Source organism: Neolamprologus multifasciatus, chromosome 14 (assembly GCF_963576455.1).
Source record: "Neolamprologus multifasciatus chromosome 14, fNeoMul1.2, whole genome shotgun sequence".
NCBI lineage: Eukaryota > Metazoa > Chordata > Actinopteri > Cichliformes > Cichlidae > Neolamprologus > Neolamprologus multifasciatus.
The window spans coordinates 40,840,868-40,856,308 of record NC_140452.1 but is presented as its reverse complement, the minus strand read 5'-3'; the positions used below and the strand labels follow the sequence as shown (position 1 = coordinate 40,856,308).

General features: G+C 41.4%; 1 protein-coding gene across 4 annotated transcripts in view; it reads left to right on the top strand.

The window, feature by feature from the left end:
• Window positions 1-15,441, top strand: part of usp2a (ubiquitin specific peptidase 2a) — a 46,947-nt gene that overhangs the window by 15,833 nt on the left and 15,673 nt on the right. For all 4 annotated transcript variants that reach the window (XM_085184757.1, XM_085184756.1, XM_085184758.1 and 1 more), the window contains one exon: window positions 880-1,708. In XM_085184757.1, coding sequence (XP_085040883.1) covers window positions 941-1,708 — 768 coding nt within the window. In that variant the 5' untranslated portion in view covers window positions 880-940. The remainder of the gene's footprint in view (window positions 1-879; window positions 1,709-15,441) is intronic.

Here is a 15,441-nt window from a genome sequence, read left to right as displayed (position 1 = left end):
TTACAGGTGCAAAGCATCTGTGCTTACGGTGGCCAGCTTAAAGAGCACATCCAGTGCAGTTAGCTAATTGAATGTGTAGAAAGGTATCATTTGATCCAACAGCCTGAGAGTGTGAGTATAAGCTTGATGTAAACACACTGAGCACAGCTGCTATATTGCAGCAATTTTCCATCTGTCTGGAGCAACAGCCTACACACCTACACACACTTAATCAAAAACACATATAATATCTAGTATGTGTGGAGTTTAAGATGTGTCCATTTAAATATGGAAGACAGTGTTGCATGTGGAGTCATGTACTACTCTGCCACAGTATGCTTTTATGATACCATTAGGACCTTTAGAAATTGCTCCATTATTTTTGAGGGCTAACAGAGTTGAGTTAATGCCCATACATTTGAGTTTAATTCTTTTACTATTGCATTATGTAGCACTCAGAAACTAAACTTTGTCCTTTGCCGATAGTGAAATAAGAAACGTTCAGTCTGAGGTGGTCCTGATGATTCTTAGTGTGCCAACTGGAATCCAGTAAGTGTGGAAAAAACACTAGCGCATGCTCAGGAAATGGACTGCAGCAATGCAAAGGAAATGGGATTTGTGGTAAATTTGTTTAGACATGACAAAATACTGATGTCATTCTCTAAATGGCAGGACAGTGAGTCAGGATGAGTGAATGAATCAGTGTTTGTTTTCATATTCTGCCATTTAAACTCAGTCATGCACAGCCTTGAATCATTTTGTCTCTTTAAAACACAATTAACGCTCAATGGAGCGAGGGTAAATGATGGCCTGCCCACTGCTTACGTTGTTGCTGTGGTATTGATTGGATTGTTGCTGATGAACTAATACAGGGCTCTTGTGTCTTTGCTGTGTGTGCAGTCGATGCTGTCTTCCAGAGGCTATCCCTCTCCCTGGCTGAGAAACCAGCAGCAGCAGCAGTATGTCCCGTGTCTCCTCGACCGCAAAGCGCTACACTGGCCCCTCTTACACCAGCCACTACAGCTCCTACAGCTCCTCCCTAACCCCAGGCCTTAGCTCCTACAGCGAGCGGGACAGGCTGTCCTCCTACAAGTCCCACACCTCCTCCTCCTCTTCATCCTCCTCCTCAGGTTACTTATCCTCTAGCTATCTGAGCAGCGCCGCCGTCCGCAGCCGCAACTACAGCACCTCCTCGGACCCTGAGCGTGACCGAGGTCGAACCATCCCTCGCACTGACATCCTTGGCAGCAGCAGCAACCGCCGGAGTGAGAGCCTCAGCAGAACCCCACTCAAGAGCTATGGAGGGTCAGGGCTAAGTGGGGGGTCAGCCTACACTGGCTACAGCTCCTACGCTTCATCTCCAGCCCAGTCCAGCTACCTCTCCTCTTCTCCGGTGGCCTCCAGCATCTCGCTCAGTCGACGAAAATCTGTATCCCAGAGTGACCTGAGCAGGGACCTGGCCTCTCTGAGCCTCAATGATGCTTCCTCCTCAACCCCTTCTTCATCCACCAGTGCCCTGCGGAGCTACCGCAGTCGGACCAGTGATGTGGCTGACTCGTACGGCAGTAGCTCCCGACCCGGCTACTCAGGCCTGTCCCGAAGCACTACTCAGGAGACCCTGTCACGGAGCTCCACCCAGGAGGCCTTCAGCAGGAGCAAAGCATTCAGCTCTTCAGCATGGGAGCCAAGTGGTAACCAGCTGTCCCATTCCCCAACGAGGGACTCTACGGTAAGAACAAGTCCCATGTTCTTGTTGTGCTTTAACTGGAGAAGCATTCCTTCACAGAGGATCCTTGGCAGGATCTTTGGCAGGAGCTATGGAAGGCTGAGTACTACAAAAGCTGCAGTCATCATCACAGAGCTTTCCTTTTATTAGTCTGCACATGGTAAAGACCCACAATGCTCTAGTGCTACTAGTAGCACTGTTTCCTACCAGTTGGGGGCACTGTTGTTCACATTAATTTCAGTGCACTTGAGGTCTGGGTTTACAGTATTCTTGCACACCTTACACTCTTCTGTGGTTTTTACTGTTACAGCTCTCCACTAGGACAGCGGTCTCCAACCTTTTTTGCGCCACGGACCGGTTTATGCCCGACAATATTTTCATGGACCGGCCTTTAAGGTGCCGCGGATAAATACAACAAGATAAAACTAGTACCGGTACCGAAAAAAAGAAGATTTATTCATAACACATGTGAAAAGACCCAGGAAAACAGAGTTAACAATAAAAACGATAACAAAATAACGCTAAAAACTGACAAAAACCCTGAAAACCATACATTTCACACCCGAGCCTCAACTCTCGCGGCCCGGTACCAAACGACTCACGGACCGGTACCGGTCCGAGTTGGGGTCCAAGTTGGGGACCGGTTGAGGACCGCTGCACTAGGACACAGTTACAATGCTCCTTATTCTTTTAACTCTCTTATTGTACTGTACAAAAGTAGTTTGATGGTTATCTGACAGCTCTTTCTAAACCCAGCAGTCTCTCAAAGAGCAGACAGGTCTTCTCAGCATCAAGATTAATGACTCAGGTTTCCACTGCATAGATCCCAAAGTATGACTGATCCACTTTTCCTTTGGATTAGTCTCAATAACTGCTTCCATGGATGGAAGGAGGAAAAGTGGGAATTAGGGAGAATTTGTGAGAAGTCTGTTTGAAAGTGGCTTTCAGATAGAATAAATCCGTCATCTTTATGGCATCAGATATGCTCCAGAATGTGACATTCTTTATTCATTTAGTTCTTCTGCTCATCATGTTCATAGATTTGCATATACGAAAAGCAGAAGGATATCTTCTCAACTATCAGCTGGTTTGCTGGCTGAGCCTGACAGTAGGGTGACAGAACTAATACCAGAGTGCATTTTTATTGCATTCTAGTAATGAGAACATTTCTGCCAAGTAAGTTAGCACAGCCTTTACTGTAGAGGCCCCAAAGGCCCATTCTAAACCAGGCAATGTCTAAACCCTGTAATGTCCAGTCAGCTGTATGTAACTCCCATGTGTGTTACTGAGAAGTGAATGTGTTTTAGGGCTCACCGGGTATGGTTAACACTTTTTAGCACTTTTTTTAAACAATAACTTAATATATTAACAGTTTCATATCACCAAGACCCTGCAGCTCAGGTTGATAGTGGGTGCTGCAGTACTGGGAATGTGTGTGTGTGTGTGTGTGTGTGTGTGTGTGTGTGTGTGTGTACCCACACGGCCTTGAGGAGAGGTCTTATCTGCCAAATTACTTAAAATAACCAACGTGGGCTATACGTGCGCAGGCTCTTTAAAACTAACTGCCATTGAGAACAATGAAAAGAGAAGACATAATAGTACACTTAGTACACTTTACAGTATTACAGCACTCTGGACTATGGAGTTTTAACAGTGGAAACTAACTGCTGCCTGCTGACATCAGGGGGTAAACATAGCTCATGCAAGTCTTTATTCACAAACATGACCTAAGATATCCAAGTCATTTCAAAAGAGTGTTCCTAAAGAACACCTGGGATCATGGTGCTGCTGGGTTAACTATAGAGACAAAAAAAAGTCAGGCTTTATTAAAGCAAAGGTGAAATACTGGTTATAAAGAATTCCTTGTTCTTTGCTAGGGTTATTCTTTTTAACCCCTTAGGTAATCAACACCTTTTTAACACACAAGGTCTGAAAAGTGCAGGACTTTAACTGGAGGTCACCAGCTGGCCTGTGCATATTGCTAATGAACTCAAGCACATATAATCACCATCTTTCCAGGGGCTTGGTGTCAACACTGACAGCAGAGCGTGCAGAAAGCAGCCCCAGTGGGTTTTGACTTACGAAGCTGTGTAGTGCTTTAGACATGTCATTGGGAAAACAATGGATGTACTGATTAGACCAATAGATTATATATAAAAGATGTAAGTAGCTTCTCAGTCTGGAAGGTTAAGCTAATGTTGAATGCCTTAAGCTTATATTCTTTCCAGTGGCCAGCAAATGGTGAGTTCTCTGGTTTCAAAAAGAAATCTAGTTGTAAAATAAGTATACTGACTTGCACTTGATCAGTGATCTCAGCAAATATTTTCCTGGGATCCATCCCCGAGTACTCTGGTCCACATGCTTAAGTATGATTAAGACTTTTTCCCTCTTTCCTGCAAACAGTTTCACAACAATTGCTGTAATGTTTTTGATGGCCAGAGACTGGCATTGCCACCTATTTTGTGTGAAGGTACGCATAGCGACATTAATAAACCCATGGTTATCAACTTGCTAAGTCAATACAGTGATGTAACCCCTTAGCCTGACTGCCGGTGTTACAGTAAGTGAAGCCTGATAACAGAAAGATAACCTGGGTATGTTGAACTTGCTTTGCAGTACAGTGCACAGTTCCTGTTGCTTGCACTTGTTTGGTGTATGAAAATAGTGTATGTCCACCAGCCCAGACTCATTGTTTCTTACTGATTTTAATGCAGCCAACTTTGTTTATTTCCCTTAATTTTTTTAATCTCCTTTTTTCAGCCTCTTTATGTAGAATGTGACCACTTGTCTTTTTTCTTAGGTACCTTGGATTTTCACACTGATACTATAGTGGCATCTAGTAAAAATCTGGGACGAGTTCTAGTTTGGGTGACCTGACGTCAAGGTCAGAGGTCAAATTTTCTGAAAATCTTGTGACTCTTGTGAAAGTAGATATGCTTAAATAGAACTTTGACAAATAGGCAGGCAATGAAGTGTAATCACTGTGTGGTGCATATGTGCATGGCCATGACAATGCAGGTAAGAATGCATTGTGGATTAAGAGAGCTTTCAAATGCTGAGGCTTAATAGATCATGTATCCTTCTGGTGGGTCGAGTATCCAAAAGTTGTACTCAAGAGTAGCATTACTTTATATAATATTATTACTCGAGTAAAAGTGAAAAGTAGTTGTCAAAAAAGTTACTCAAGTAAGAGTAAAAAAGTACTTGGCGATAAGACTACTCAAGTAGCGAGTAACTGTTAGAAATGTCCGATTTATTTTTTAAATAAATGTTATCAGACAAACAAAAATAAATAAATATACAAATTTTACCATTTTCAAAAGGAATATATGTAAAAACATCAACAAAATAAGGCACAACAATTCTAATTTCCAGATTTCAGTTTTTCACAACATATAGCTTTTTTCACCAATACCTACAGTAAATAATATAAATATATAAACAGTGCAAACAATTTCCAGTGACAAGATATGCTGTAAACTTTATATTCATTTTTGCTCCAAATGGCACAGCAGCCTCAGAGAAAACATTAGAATGAGGCATCTTCAACATATGTTCATACAAGGCAGCTCAGTTTACCATAAGTTGTATGGGTGTGCATTTATTTCTGCATATTTAGCACAAATGTGCCATTTCTTCACTCAGTGAGGTGATAGTTAAGCTTCAGCAGCAGTTTGCTCTCAAGGTTCTTTCTGTGAAGCTGTAACTGTTTAGCAGTGAACAGGAGTCCTGCATGACTAAGAATCCTTCACAAGCTCCAGATGCAGGAAGAGCTGTATTGACTAATCGACAGCTTCTTGATGTGAGGAACGCCATGCAATAGATCCACACCTCCAGTGAATGGACATGAAAGGTACCTCTCCAGCTCCCCTGCTTCTGGCTTTCCTGACCCCATGGATCCATCATCTTTGTCGAATAGGCCGCTGTTTGTGCTGGCCTCATCCAGCTCTGTGTCTAGGCGATGTTTGATGAAGTGGAAACCTGGGAAAGATGTAAGGTTTTCAAAAGAATTAGGTCTGGTCATTATAGTGCTGTATACACTGCCAAGCTGCAGATGTTTGTTTGGAGCTAGCCTCCAAAAGCTGGCCATACACTGTGCGATTTTTGGCCCATTTTGAGACGATTTTTCAGTTGTGCAACCGTTTTGGGGATCAGCCCGTGTTTTGCCTTAATCGTGTGTGCATCGTGTAGTGCGAGGTTTTGAATGGCATAGCTAGCACCCATGACACAATCTACATCGCACAAGCTTTTGTATTTTGGCTATCTAACAATTAAACTTATTAGCATTATCACAAAGCTATGCTAAAAGTGCTCACTCAAAATTATTATAAGTGAGATCTGATACAAATAAGCCACCAAGCTCTAAACACACTCTTGGGTTAGTCAGACATTTTCAACAGAGAACAGTATTATTATCATTTAAATGTTGACACATTTTGTCGCCACAGTTGTGTGTATTGTTGTTCTCCCATCAACAACACAGATTCAGACCACTTTCAGTCTATTGTTCAAAGTGGTAGTACTTTTTAAGTTTCTTACTGCTTTTTAAAGCCAGCTCTTTGAAAAGACACTGATGGCCCTTCACTGACACTTTTCCATGTGTGCTTGTGGAGACAAACAGCCACAACAGGGCACTGTGGCATCCTTGAGACTAAACTCAGCAGATCCGTTTGTGCTTTGTGTCTAGACTTTTTGTTGGGTCAACAGTATGTTTAGACAGTCTGACTCTCGGTTTGACACCTTAGCCAGACAGCTTATGGTTTGAATTAACAGAAAATAAACAGTCTGGTACAAGATGGAGCTTTTCCTTGTTCTTTGGCAGAGAAGGGCCAGCATTTTAAGTAGCTCAGGTTTACAAGCTGCTATTGTAGTTCTGCCTGATTGGTAGGTTTGTGGGTCAGTGTGTGCCATATCTGTCAGAGCAATCATTATAGCAGGACTCTAAAACTACTGTTCACTGCCCCAATACTAAACCATGCAGTGGTTTTTGAGTATCACTACTCGGATCTTTAAATCCAAGATGGCCTGTTACTGTTTGGACTTTGAGGTTAACACACAGAGATGGTTCAGATGTAAATCATCTGTTTTGTTTTCTAGCTGTGGCAGCTGGTCATTCATGTTCTGTTTGACTACCACTTCTAAAGTGCTATGCAGATGTCAGCATATACTGTCTGGTCATTTGTGCCCGATAGACATTCTGATCTTTCTTCCAACTAAATAGTCACTCATAGCAACTGGCTGAGCCCTGACTTTCTCTGGCGAGTTTCACCAAGAGCTTAGAATTGTTATCTCACAAGTAAACTCAAAAGATTGATGAATATAGACCGCTAAATCAAGAGCTTTGCTTTGTAGGTCAGCTTTCCCTCCACAACCACCATCTGATGCTGAGGTTACGTCAAGCCACTATAGGAACAATGGGCATCAGTGTTTGATTGTTGACTTAATTTGTTAGTTATCTGATAGTGTGACAGAATATACTCAAGTCAAGATTCATATATTACTTAGTGCTGGCTCTCCGCCATATTTCACAGTCTTTCTTATCAGAGGGAATTAGCTTAGAAAACCATAAAGATCAACTTTCTCACCTGAACCAGTTGTGGAACTTTAGATATTTTCTTAGTTTAATGTGAGTTTTATGTTGTATTTGTGAGGAACCATGTAAAAAAACATCCCAGAAAAGAGAAGATGCCTTGTTTTACATTTATCTAAAAACTAATTTCCATCTCTATCCCTGGTAAGGTAGGCACAGTATTAAATATCTAATAAATAAACTATTATCTGCTTATATATGATATATATAATTTGCAGATATTTGTGTCTGACTTTGGCATCTGTTCTCAATAATACATGCAGATTCCTAACCAAGCTAGCAAGACTGAGCTGACAACTAGAGCTTGGTTTCTTCTGGCTCCAAAATCCAGACAGATGGCTCTGTCAACTTTTTATATACAGTTTATGGATTCTATTTGATACCACATGAACCTGGAGACAATCTGACTATGACAGAAAGATGGATTAATGGGCAGAGCTGTAACTTGGTAGCTGCTTTATATTGAAGGATTGCCTGCATTCTTCCTTTAGTTCTGAATCTGAATCGGTGCTAGTAAGTCAAAGTATGCTCTGTACGACGTGTGACTATAGAATGAATAACGGCGCACGAAGAGCAATAAAAAGTATGAAATATGTTGTTCCTAGATTAAATTTAAACATTTGAGCGAGGACATAATCAGCCTGATGTGCCTAAGTAATAGAACAGTCCTCCCAAGGTAACTGTACTCGGACTTCTCCCAGATAACACTGCTCAGACTAATTTGTCCCAATTTTAGATTATGTAGCTTTTTGCATCACATATCAGAATACAGACCCTTCTCACATTGCAGGTTTCTTCTTCAGGGATTTAGACTCTTTCTCTCTCACACACACACACACACACAAGTGTTTAGTCTGCAGATGGACTGTGCTCTTTGGTTATTTGTTGTGTGAGTCTGGGTTATGATATTGTTGTTGGGTACATGTTGCACTTCCTCCACTTCACACACCGGATCAGCTAAAATCAAAATACTTATGTTACTTTTGTCAGCAATTCGCCTTTTTGATGCAATGGTGAATTATACTGCCCATACGTGGAAGGGCAGGTACAGGACATTTGGTTGTTTTATTAACTACATTCATTGGGAAATTTCTTTTTAGCGCTAATATAATTCCGGGTGTCGGGTGAGCTGTCATCAAAACCTTATAGTCACAGGTGCTTATAGTCAAAAGACCTGTGTGATCACAAGCATTACTGTAACATGTAGCTCTCAGTATTTCTACGGCAGGTCTATTTGGGGTTGCCTGAAGTGTAAAATGTGACCATCATTCACTTAGAAAAAAGGATGAGACAGAACATTAAGTCTTCCTTACTCACAATAATTCCATCTTTGTGTGTCACCTGACTGCCATCATGGAAACACTTGTTTTTCTTTAACACGTTTTCTGTGAACTCCACGAAGGTCCATGAGTGTACTCTGACACTAAGAGGGTTAGTCTGTAATTATCTTACTTTTGCGTTCCTCAACTTTGAACCTTAGACTTGAATTTTTACCATGAGGTTTGTTATCTTATTAGTAATCTTTGGTATTTTGATGAATGTCATCATTGATCAACTAGTTATTACTCACTATAACCCTTGTTACTTTTGTCTAAGTAAACCTGGAATAGCCAACAGGAGTTATTCCTGTGATCTGTGACCTAATTAAACACTTCAGTGATGGGTTTACAGGATTAATTCATAGTTTCAGGTCAGAGAATGTGATATGGTGTTCATTTTGTAACTTCTGTTACTAATACAGTGTACCATTTGGACATTAGTTGTTGTTAATCTGCTACATGCGGACTGTATGGGATATTTAGCAGACTGCTGAGCGGCACTCTGTGCTTGCTTGGGTACTGCTGATAGATCTAGACCATAGGTGTCAAACTCTGGCCCGCGGGCCAAATTTGGCCCGCAGCCTAATTACATTTGGCCCGCGAAGCCATACGAAATTACTATTAGAGCTGACCTACTGGTATTATACAGCTAATATATATATTGTTTAGTATTAAGCTTTGCTTGTTCCATATTCAGTTTTCCAGCAAAACTTATTTGAGTCCATAAGAAAAGATTCATTCTTATATCTGGAGGAAGATTTTTTTTTTTCAATAAATATTAACGTTAGCCCGCGACTTTGTTCCAGTTTTGAATTTTGGCCCACTGTGTACTTGAGTTTGACACCCCTGATCTAGACTGTCATTCTACTACACCCTCTCATTAAGACAGACCAGAACTAACACTGAATGTGTCTTTGTCTTTGCTGGTGATTCACCGGAAACGTCATTAACAACCGTTTTTTTAGGACTACACATCCTAATTTTAGAACTACTTGTCCCTGCTATCACATTAAGAGTGTATGCTGTTTTTCCCTTACAGCCGATGTTTCTTCCTCACTTTAGCTATTACCATACTATTACACTGATTTTTATACAGTAGTTGCCCTTATAGGTGACTTTTGTGTCGTGATCGAAATGGAGATGCGTAGTCTCCTTGGAGCACAGCGTTTAGTCCTTCAGACTGTAGCAGCAGCGCGGAGAAGGCTGGACTGACGTAGGCAGCACGGTTGGAGGCGGCCGCTGACGTTTGTTGTAGGCCGATTTTTTTCTTCACCCGAGCCCAAAGGGGGCGGGCCTGCAGTCCGGTAAAACGGAATGGGAACACAATGTGCATTTATTTGCATTCACAGACCCACACCGCCGAATGGACCCTCACCTGCGTAGAACGACACAGCGGCCTGTTGCTCTTATAACACTCGGCTTCACCACGTGTTTGTCGCTTTTGGCGTGTTCATTGCAGTCTGTAGTAGCACGGCGTGGAAGGAGAAGCCACAGGTCGTCTATATCGATGAATGAATGACTACAAGCAGAGAAAGCTGGTGAAACGTGTGATTGGCTTCCCTGAGACAGAAAGCTCATCATCCAGTCAGCGGGAGCACTCGGAGACCTACGCCGTTGTCTGAGTAACTCGTACCGGTGATCGGTTTCATTCCTCCGCCAGCATGCCGAGCATGCGACAGTCCTACACGGTGACAGTTCCCGAGGAGCCGCCCGCCGCTGCTTTCCCGTTCCTAAAGCAGGAGATGCGAAGAAAAGGCAGCATGTCCGGGTCGGTGCTGGTGTCAACGTTCGTGGGGCTTATCATCAACCAAGCCAAGGTAAGAGACAGCGAGAGTGCCTGCTCTGAGCTCTGAGCTCCGCCGGGGAGTGCATCACACCTAACTCCATTCAAAAATCTGACAATTTAACCGTTATATTTATAATGCTCCGTTTGTAGAGCTTCAAAGGTTCCAGCTAAGATTGTATATTTGTCAGTGGTTTATATAATGTGAGTATAATAATAATATGTGGTATTTGATATGTATCTACTGTGGGACTCCACTGTAACAAACTGCAGAAAGTAAAATATACAATATATTCGTGTATATATATTCAAGTTTCATATTATACTGAATGTATGAAATTCTCATTAATTTGCAAGCGTATTTTATCATCATGTTTTATTATCTGTGTAAGTGCTGGGATGTGTTGGAGGGCTAATGATTCCCGTGGGAGGATTTCTCATTAAAATAGGCCACAGATCTTACTTCACTCCCGGTGTTATGCATGTTGTGAAAGATGAAGCGAGTTTAACACTGAATGAATCATTTGCAGAGGTAAGCTGCTCTCTTAAGCCGAGCTGTACTCTGCTGTGCCAGGATCAGTAGGGCTGCACTGGCAGGTCACTGGTTATATAACCAGCATTTAATCCCCCTCATACACTACAGCTGCTCTTACTATACTGCTCGTATGAATCCCATTGTAGTGTTACAGTGGAGTTAGATGCAAGAATAAATCATTCTGGCTGACCTGTATGTATGCAACACAAAGTATAGGAGGAGGAGGTTGCCTCTTGCTGTTTCTGTATGGTCTCTATCACATGTACACATAAATGTAGGTGTGAGGAAAATTCTGACAGTCAGTTCCGTCTGTTGAGGAAAAAAGTGTGATCAAACAACACAGCCATGATCACAGTCATGTGATCGCTGGCTGTGTTGTTTGCTCACTGAGTGCCCTTGTCAGTTTTTTTTGTGTATTGTTGTTTTTATAGTTGAAAAGTGTTCTCTGTAATTTGGTTGAGTGCAACCAAAAACACAGTGTGTTTTATGCCAAGTGAAGAACTAAACAAATCCACTAAGTCGACTTGCCAACTGCCCTGATACAAACAGAAGAGGAATAACCTTAAGTGCTGTGAGGCTTGCTGCTGCTGCTGGTGTGTGTCTGTGTGCATGTTCTTGGGCTGCAGCGTGGAGCGGCTCTGCTGTGTGCCAGCTTCTGTTATGTAATGACAAATCACATTAGAATACACTTTACAGCTGGCCCAGCCCGGTGCTCTGCCGCGCTCGTCGCTGTTGTCTGTTCTGCTGTCAGCGTCCCACCTGCTCCTCCCGTCCTGCCCCTCTCCTTCAGCTCTGGCTCAGCACCTCCTCCCTCTCTGCAGACCACCGCTTGCCCATTGAACATGTTGTATCCTTCCGATGGTGAGCTTACAGTGGGTAATGTGTGTTGTCATCTGTGATGATGCACATGTTTGTACACTGCAGGCTCAGGGTGAACCAGCTGGTAGATTAAAGGTTGCTTTCTACCACAGCTTACCAACTCATTCTCACTGAGTTCCAACTTCAAAAGTTGTTTGTCGACAGAAAAGAATATCCAGCCACTTTGAAAACCATCATGTGTAAAATTTGATCACAAATCTGTCTTTTCAGATAAGTGATAGTGTAATTCTATGGCTTCAGTTGCTAACAGTGATGTTGGTTGGTTAAATGAAACGCTGAGATCATGACTCGCTGCTTTGTTTTCCATAAAGATTTTAATGGTAGGTAATCACCACTCTTAGTCAGCACCAGCTCGACAGCTTGAGCAGCAGCTCTTCTGTCTTCACAAAGAACAGAGCATCGTCTCTGTTCTGGCTCCGTGCTAACACAGTAACAGTCATCCACCCAGCAACACATGTTGGTCATGGGTGATTGTGGCAAACACAACCTCAATAACTGAGCTGTACACTGTAGACCCAAATGCTTAAAGTAGTTATGCAGATTAAACTTGTTTTTGATTTGATTAAACTCATGTTTTGATTACCTTGAATTATTATGGATTATAGACTGTAGTCAGTTTAATTAAGATGGGCAGGAGTTATGGCTTGTTCATGCTCATCATTCTCACTTTTAGTTCAAACATTTTAAAAGTGTTTTCTGTCCCCACTTGTTTTAGTTTTATCCTACTGTGAGTTAGAGACATTGGGAGATACTGTGAATCATAAAGATGTTATTGAGTTGACTTTTTCACTGCCAGCCCACAGTTCATTTCATCTGTTCTTCTACATGTGACAAAGCAAGCCTCAGCTAAGATAATCTGTATCTGTAGATAAACTGGAATGTTTATGTGAATAATGAATCCCCCACAAGTGATTAAAACGAGTACATAATAACACTCTTTTAGCTCTGGCTATAACCTTTGCAAGGGACACACAGAATTTACATACACATATCTACACACAAATCAAAGATTTTGCTGTAGTGTTCATATTGTTGTAACTTTTCCCACAGTGTATACAGTGTTGTAACCTAACAATGAGAACAATGTTACATACATGCTTTCATGTAGTGAAACACCTGACTGTGAAAAGCATTTCATTTGCTGGGTGATTATAGACAGGAGACAATAAGAGTAGTTATTTTTATATATAAAGAATTTCCAAATAGTTATTCCCTGATATTACCAGGTTATAATTGATATTTTTGTGTAAATTTATGTAATGCAAGAAGGTGACCCAGTTTCACTCTCTTCAGAGATGAAGATATGCAGGGTAGAAAAATATCATCATTATGCAAACCCTCTCTTAATAGGGAGCAACATCATCATTGTTAAAACACATATACTGACCATGTCTTACATTTATCATGTGGTCTTTGATATATTTTTTCTTGAATGCCTGTCAGAGGAGTAAAAATCTCTTCTGTTGGTCACCTTCTGTCTTCCTATGAAGTCATTCTGGGAAGCAGAGCCAGAATCTGGGATTACTTATCCTTTCCATCCCCCTCACCTTGTTTTGACCCATTTTGCTCCCAAGCCACCCTCCTCTACCCAGCAGTCCAAACATCTTTGAATTAATTGAGCATAGTTGATGGACAGATTTTACCTGCACCGAGCTGGGCTTGTGCCAAAATGCTCATTTCCTGCGTCTCTTATTCCCATCTCTAGGGAGCAGTCCAACCTGGCCTCTGGAATGCTTTTTAAAGTGGCCTCCCTGTTCCTGGTGCTTTTTAACATAAGAGGAGTAAGATTTCAGCTCCCCTGGTTGCCTGAGCTTCTTCTGACATTTATGAATAGAGCATTTATACAAATTTATCCCTCTGGGCTGCCTCTGTTGTGCACAGTGTGCTCACATGGAACAACAGGGAATATGAGGAGTGGATTCATATTCTTTCCTGTGCCTGCTCTTTTTTTGTCTTCGGTCTTCTGCTTTCTTTATTTTCATCTTTTTAGTCTTCGCAGCACACTTTGGTTCTGTGATGATATTCCCTGTTCTTGTACTTGCAGGTGTGTCATTTTTACACCACCTTAATGTTTTTATCAAATACACCAGATTAGTGCAGTGAATTTAGGATATGTTGCTTAAAAGTATTCAGATTTGTTTTTAAAGTGAGAGACGTCTAAATATATGTAAATATATGTCATTGACCTGTTCTCCCAAGGTCACTAGCTCCAAACTGGGCAAGCAAGAAACAAAAAATCCAAGAGTACTGAGGGTGAGTGATGTGTGAGATGAATATACCATATCATATTTAAATTATGATTATGGAGGTATGCAGATCTAGGGGATTTGCATGTTCAGGCTTGTTTCACTGTCATAAGTAGTTACTGCTACAGCACAAGTGTGTGTGTGTGTGTGTGTGTGTGTGTGTGTGTGTGTGTGTGTGTGTGTGTTGTAGCGTTAGAAAAAAAGAAAATTATGTGTGAAAATATCACTTATATTTGACTCAACACCTGCATTTTGTAAAAAAGTAAAATATTTGGAATTTATTTTGAAGAGTTTAACATCAAACAAGGCTGTTCTTTTCTGGTCCAGACACTGCTCTTCCTAATCCACCGTGCTCACTTCTGTTTACAAAATAGGCTGCATAGTTTGTCCATAAACTGTACATAAAAGATGAACATAACATCTGTAACATAACAAAGCCTGTGAACTTTTGCCCACCCAAGCGGAAGAGTTCATGTGTCTTGGGGTCCAGTCCACGAGTAAAGGGGAGGGAGGAAGCAAGAGAGTCAGAAAATTCTTCTCTATTTTCGACTGAATTAGTATTGTAGACTCCAGGTAATGTCACAGTTCTCTTAACACTGTATGTTATGATATGTTTATAGGATGAGCACCTAACTGAGCATTTAGCTGCTTTGTTAATTGAATGCATACATCTGTGCATTTGGCCCCCTCGTCGGTTTTCTGCTAGTTAAACAGTGTAAATGCAACTGGTAGAGCCTTCCATGAGTTTAATCCCACACTCACAGCCTGTGCTTCTGTACAGTGCTCACAGAGAAGAATCGCTAAATTAGCAGAATTAGCAGAATTAGCAGAACGGGTGTAGCTGTTATTAAAGTGGTCTGGTATGATTCCTGCACTGTCACACACAAATGTTTAAAGGGTCCTGTTTCATACACTGTTTAGTCACTAAGATTCTAACTGCATTTTACACTGAGTCTGAAGTCAGGTTGCAGGATGAAAGAAAAATATTAAGTCTTTTCTGCACAGTATATTGCAGAATCATAGTATAATGCAAAGAGGTCAGTGCTCCACGCTTGTTCACTGATATTTTTAAATTTTCCTTTTGAATAATGGAGAGAGCAGAGAACCCTGCAACCCCCCAATCCAGTGTGATTTGGGAGATTTTCCTCAACAGTTCATAAAAGCTGCTTTGCTCTGCCCTCTGGAGAGCTTCTAACTCATCCAAAATGATGTCATCAGTGTGGCTTTTAGTGGACAGCTTTACTGTTCCATAATGCACCAAACAAAGCCTTTAAAAGAACATGAGAATCTATGGAGGTCCAGTGGGTTAAAAAAAAAAGCTAAAACAAAAAAAACCCCATTATTCTTGTAAATAATCACAAGAATAAATTAAGGAAAAGCATTT